The following is a 6,000-nucleotide window of genomic DNA, read 5'->3' as shown; positions in this document are numbered from 1 at the left end:
GGCCTCAGGATGTACCCCTCTGAAGACTGAGGGGGTGGAACTCCTCAGGGACAACTCCCGTGGGGGTGTGGGCAGGGGCAGTACTATTGTCAGAAAGGAGCTCTTAATGTCCACTCGCTGAGCATGCGCACAGCCTCCTTCATCTTCCTTTCCCAGGACTTTCTGATTCTCTCCAAAGCAGGTGCTCTCAAGGCGAGTCTCTTCAATCACAAGAAAAGCAGCTTCTGGGTGTTGGAGCAGCCGTGTTGGACCTTATGCTGGTCAAACAGCTTGTGTAGGGCATCCATGTAGAGCGCATGGTATTTGTTCACCATCTCTGGGCTCGGGTTTTCAATACGGGGCAGGGGCAAAGGCTCCCCAACTGTCAAAAGAGATAAAAAAAAACTAAGAGTGAACGTGCCAGAACCCTCATTTTTTCCACCCTCCTCTCCTTTCTAGGGCCACTCCAGTCAGTTCTCAGCTTCCCCCACTCTGCTGCCCTCTTATTTGGTGGAGGAGGGGTAAGATGCAGCTACATAGATGGGAGAAAGAGCTTAGATGGCCCTGAGGCTGAGAGCAGCACTCACCTATAGTGACAATGGGCTTGTGGTATGGTAGGAGTCCCAAGGAACCTTGATTGAAGCCTTGTCCATAGAAGACACAGAAATAGAAACCAAAGATGCGGCGGAAGAAGCTTTGGAACTTGTACATCCAGCTCTCCTCATGAAACAGCACTTGGTCATATACCTTAGTTTCTCCAAACGTGAAAGTAGGGACCAGATGAGCGCTGTAGGAAAATCTTTATTTCTCAGACACAGGCTATTGTGGAAACCATGCTGGAAGGACTTTTAAGGCCAGGCACTCTTCCATTAAGATGCAGTGCTAGAGGCCTAATTCATTCTTTTTGCACTTCACAGGGTCCCCTATTTGGTATGCCCTGTCTTGAGAATTTCCAGGACAATGAGAGTATTAACTCTAGCCTAGATTCCCAAGTCAAGACACAGAGATCCAGACAGGAAAGAAGAGGTTGGAAGAGACCCACATGGTGACCAACTTCCAGTGGGTGTTGAGAATGAAATATCTAACTTTCTGTTTGAGAAATCACAGGATACGGGTAATGTGGATATATACGCATATTTGAAATGCCCCTCCCCAAGGAGAACAATCAGAAGGTAGTCTGTCTGTCCTTGGGTCATGGGACTGGAGTATTGTTTCTTTTCTAAAGGCCACAAGAGCCCACTGTGAACAGTGGATGCTCTAGGGAAAAAAAACAAAACAAAACAAAAAAACTAAGGCTCCTTACAGCCCATATCTGAAAAAAAAAAGAACACAGTGATTTGGTATGTGTTACCTGATTGGTTCTTCATAACACAGAGGACATGGTGGGGAAACCAGAGCCCAGGTCCACAAAAGAGAAGACCGTACAGGCAGCCAGAGAGTAGCAGGTCCTAGACTAGAACCCAGGTCTCCTGACCAACTCAGAGCTCTCCCTGTATATTATAGTCTGGACTGGTAGGCCACTAAGGGAAGGTTATTTAAAGACAGGTTTGTGTCCTCCCTGAGTATGCAGCAGACAAGTGCCCCTGTGTCCAGCGAACTAGACCACTGGACTGGTAGGCTCCCGATCACTCCAGACACCCAGCTCCCTTTTTCCTTCCTTTCCCAAGACAGTGCACCTAACATTTAACAACCCCCCCATGTGTGCAAGGTACATGGTAGGTATTTTATGACTGAATTCATTCATAACTCACTGGACCTGGGGGCTTAGATCTATAATCGAAGCTACTCATGAAGCTGAGGCAGGGGGATCATGGAGCTGTGAAGCCCAGTCATCCCATGCAGGAGGAACAACGATCAGTAGCTGTATCAGGAAGATGAAGATCCCAAGGCTCAAAATGCAGTCCCAATATGTATGGTAAGCCACACAGCCAGGGTTATTATTATTATTATTATTATTATTATTATTATTACTTATCTGGCGCTGGGATGGAACCTAGAGTCTCATGCATGTTAGACAGTTGCTCTACCACAGACCTACAGTTCAAGCCTCCTGGAGCCAGGATTTTCAATCAGGCTCCAGACTCCAGCTCTTCGCATAAACCCATTGTTTTGTAGTGTGCCTTGCACTTACTATCCACAGACAAATGTGGACTATCTGCTAGTCACAGAGAAATGTGGACTTAATTGACTTTAGCCTGAGTCTAACTGCCCTGGACATTGCACTAGAGTTCGTGGTCTGATTTCCTGGGAACTGGTGCAACTCACTGAGAGGAAGCGGATGGCCTAAAGCTTAAAAAAAAACTACAGCCATCTCTCCTACTCAGTCCTAAGTTCCTAGAGGGCAAACTCAAGTGGTACTCAGTTTGCTACAGTCTACAGGGTAATGAGCAGGAAGGGACCCCTACTCCTCCTGTGGAGGGACCTACCCGTGTCGGAGAGCTGTGCGCACAAACCCTTTGCGCTTCTGGAGGAGGAGGGTGGTAGTGTTAGGCACACTCTGCAGGGCCTCTCCTACTCCTCCCACAACGATGCCCACGAGGTTTCCAGTGCCGTGGCTCAGCAGGTAGTCGATGGCTGGCTGGCTCACAGAACACACTCCTAGAGAGAATCAAGGGCAGAGCGGGCTCAGTCATGAGGAGAGGAGCAAATGCCAGAGAGAGTAGACTGGCTTCTGGGTTCCCATGGCTCACAGGAGGAAAAGCTCAAGGAGATGGGACAGAAGTGTGAGGAAGAGAAGGCAGTAAGCAGAGAGAACACATTTCACTTGAAGCAAGGTCAATCGGAAGCTACAGCAGGGTGGTTTTTAGTGGAATAAACCAACTTTCTGAATCACAATTCTGATTCCACCCTTTTCAGTCCATGAATAGCAATACCTATTGTTCATTGAACACATACTCTGTACCAGGTATTATGTTGAACACTTATTTAAGAGATTTGAGAGAATTTTCATTAAATCATTGTACTATTTCAGCACTTATTTTTCAGGTGAGGAAGCTGAGTCTGCTAGAAAATTAGCTAATTTGCCTATGATCTTTTTTGTTTGTTTGTTTCTTGAGACAGGGTTTCCAGTAACTATGGAATCAGTCCTAGAACTCATTTTGTAAGACCAGGCTGGCCTCGAACTCACAGAGACCCACCTGCCTCTGCCTCCCACGGGCTGCGATTAAAGGCATGAGTCACCACCGCCCAGCTAATTTGCATGTGATTTTACAGCAAGCAACAGAGCCAAGATTTAAGTCTGGATAGGTTCACCCCAGGGCATAAGCCTTCACACTGTGATTGTAGGGCAAAGAAATGGTGCAGTGTAGGGAGAAGAGACTTAAAGGGTGCATGGTATGAAGCAGCTACAGTGAAATGGCCCAGAAACTCCAGTGAGTATGATAAGAAGCACCTTTGGCCATGAGGTAGTCCCGAATAATGGGGATCTTGAAGAACCAGGACAGTGTGGCCAAGTGAGGAGTGATGCCTGGGAAGGTCTCTGAGAAGCCTGTGGCCTCAGTGCAGAAGTTGCAGAAGGCGCCGAAGGTCAGGAGACCATGGGGATGGACCCCCATGATGTAGTTGTGTGAAGGTGACAGGTCCTTTGTCTTCCGGATCTGCATCCATGGAAACAAACAGCATAGAGAGAGAATGAGCACACATGAGGCAACAAGGTGAAGACATATCAGGGATTTGGGTATTCTCTGAAACAGTTGCCTAACAACAGACAAAGCACACAAGGCTTTCAAGAAGCCTGGACTTTGATCCCCACAGCCCTGGGATGACAAGACAGGATCCAGGGCAACTGGGACTAATGAGCCTCTTCTCTTGCTTGTGGGTTCAAGCAGTTTCAGCCATTGGTATCCAGGAGAGCTTTATGCACATTATCATTTTCTTTGTGCAATGTTGTATTAGATGTCATGGCCAGGAAGCTCCGCTTGAGAAAAATCAGGACTCGGACTGAAGGGCTGGCTCAGCAGTTAGGAGCATTTGCTGCACTTGCAGAGGCCCCAGTGCCCATGTGGTTACTCACAACCACCTGTAACTCCAGTTCTAGGGGCTCCAGTGTTCCCTTCTAGTCTCCTCGGGCACTGAATGTATGTTGTTTGCTTACATGCATGCTTATGCAAAATGCTCACACACAAATAAAAAGAAACATATTTTAAAAATCCAAACACTGGCCGAGTTTGTCATCGACTTTAAAGATTACCCAGAGGAACCTCAGAGCAGCACGTCTCTAGACCTCCTCTCTGCGGTGTCCTCCTTCGCCTGCCTCCAGTATCTGCCTGGGTAGCTTTCTGTGAACACTGAAAGCGCTGCTTGGCTACTGCCACAGCTGTGAAGCATTTCCTGGCTAGCCTTCACCAGAATCACTTCTGTGTCTTGTACCAGATTCTAATTACGTACTTACCCATTCTTGCCATCAGATGTGAGCGCCGTGCTCATGAAGAATCACGTTGTTGTTACTTCTCTGAGGCCCAAACATGTGGTTAGTGGAAATTTTTGAATCGCTTTTGTTAAATTGAATATACTTTCACTCAGCCTGTATCATAAGGCAGGTCGTGCCAAGAGCACCCAAAATATCCCAGCAAAGTACAGAAGACCATGCTGTAATCCAGCCAGAGCGACATTTTGCCAAGATGCCCAGTTTTCTTATGGAGAATGCTAGTTCTTCGATATAATGTCTGTGTTTTGAGTGTTGAGAGGGACACTGGGGAAGGGATACTTACTGTAATAGGGAAATAGTCCCTGATGTGGGTCCAGACATACCAGTTTCTTACCCAGGCTGAACGCCTGCCACCTGAGACAAAAGTACCAGTAGAGGATGATGTTAGTATTGCTATTCCACACCTCTCAGTCATCCAGGGATTCCCTAGTGCCGTGGAGGACCACGTCTCTGCTACAGAGGTAGGAAAGGAAGACATTCCAGAATAGTTCCAGCTGCCTGGCATTCGAGTCTCTGAGAATTTGGAAGGGAGGTCTGTGGCATGGTGAGTGGGACCCTCCCACAAGCGGGCTTATAGGCTATGGTGGAACATTCTTTTTCCCAGGTTCGCGAGTCATACTTTGATTTGGAGTCTTCCAGTCCAGGAGTAACCAGACAAAGTAAAGTGTTGGCAGCAGCCACAAGGGTGTGAACAGCAGGCCAAAGAACAATGGCTGCAGGATCCAAACTGAGGGAAGAGTAGGCAAGGCCAGGTTTGTACTGGCAGCAGAACTCAGCCACGCCCATGCTCTGAACCTGGGCTTCAGCACAGTCTAGGTCCCAACATTTATCCTTCAGAATTTTTTTCTATCATCTACCATATGCAATCCCCAGTTCTCCTCCTACCTCTCATCCTGTTCCTCTGACTCCCTGTCTAGTCCCCATTCCTGTACTCTGGCTCTGTGCCTGGAACAAGCTTTTTATCAACTGCTCACATTCAGCTATCATTCCCTCCCTGCCTGTCTCCTGGCTCCCTTTGTATCCATCATCCCAGAATCTGTGTTAGGTATGAGTCTACCTTCCTTTGTCCTCATACTCCCCATCTCTTCCTTGACCATTCCCAGCCAACATCCCCATCCCCATACTGTTTCCTCCCCACTGTTCTTGTCCTCTTGCCCATCCACCATTCCTGCCATGGTCTTTCTCTCACTCAACACTACCTCTCCACTCTCAGAGTAGCAAGCTCTAAGGCTCAAATGCTGGCTCTAGAGCTGGGCATGTGAACATACACCTGCAATTCCAGCACTCAGAAAGCCGAGACAAGACAATAATGAGTTAGAGAGCACGCTGAGCATGGACTTCTCTCATAAAATCCAACCAATGCAGCAACAAAACAACAGCAAAGGCCATCAAGAGGACAAACAAAGACACAAAAGCTCTGCAGGCCCCACTTTTCTAAGCCTACAATGCTAGCTGTTCCCCTGTGCCATTCCATGTTGCAGGAAACCCCTGTAAGCACATTTGCCGTCTATAGGTAGTGCAGGTTAAGGAGTGGCTACAATTGGCTGGCACATTCATATCTATTGGGACTGCCCCCAACTCCTGTCTTTTCCCAC

General features: G+C 47.8%; 1 protein-coding gene across 2 annotated transcripts in view; it reads right to left on the bottom strand.

Moving 5' to 3' along the window:
- Nucleotides 1–206: 206 nt before the first annotated feature.
- LOC121443321 (acyl-CoA wax alcohol acyltransferase 1-like) overlaps nucleotides 207–6,000 on the bottom strand; it is a 53,654-nt gene continuing 47,860 nt past the window's right edge. Inside the window, exons 2-7 of one of the 2 annotated variants that reach the window (XM_041645040.1) lie at nucleotides 5,025–5,132; nucleotides 4,689–4,759; nucleotides 3,371–3,575; nucleotides 2,406–2,577; nucleotides 567–766; nucleotides 207–361 (exon numbers count right to left, since the gene is read on the bottom strand). In XM_041645040.1, coding sequence (XP_041500974.1) covers nucleotides 207–361; nucleotides 567–766; nucleotides 2,406–2,577; nucleotides 3,371–3,575; nucleotides 4,689–4,759; nucleotides 5,025–5,132 — 911 coding nt within the window. The remainder of the gene's footprint in view (nucleotides 362–566; nucleotides 767–2,405; nucleotides 2,578–3,370; nucleotides 3,576–4,688; nucleotides 4,760–5,024; nucleotides 5,133–6,000) is intronic. The other variant, XM_041645039.1, reaches the window with a different exon arrangement.

This window comes from Microtus oregoni, unplaced genomic scaffold, assembly GCF_018167655.1.
Source record: "Microtus oregoni isolate MIOR12 unplaced genomic scaffold, Mior012 000104F_ref0000108, whole genome shotgun sequence".
Classification (NCBI taxonomy): Eukaryota; Metazoa; Chordata; class Mammalia; order Rodentia; family Cricetidae; genus Microtus; species Microtus oregoni.
Note: the sequence above shows the minus strand (reverse complement) of the source record. Positions and strands in the feature narration are given on the sequence as shown.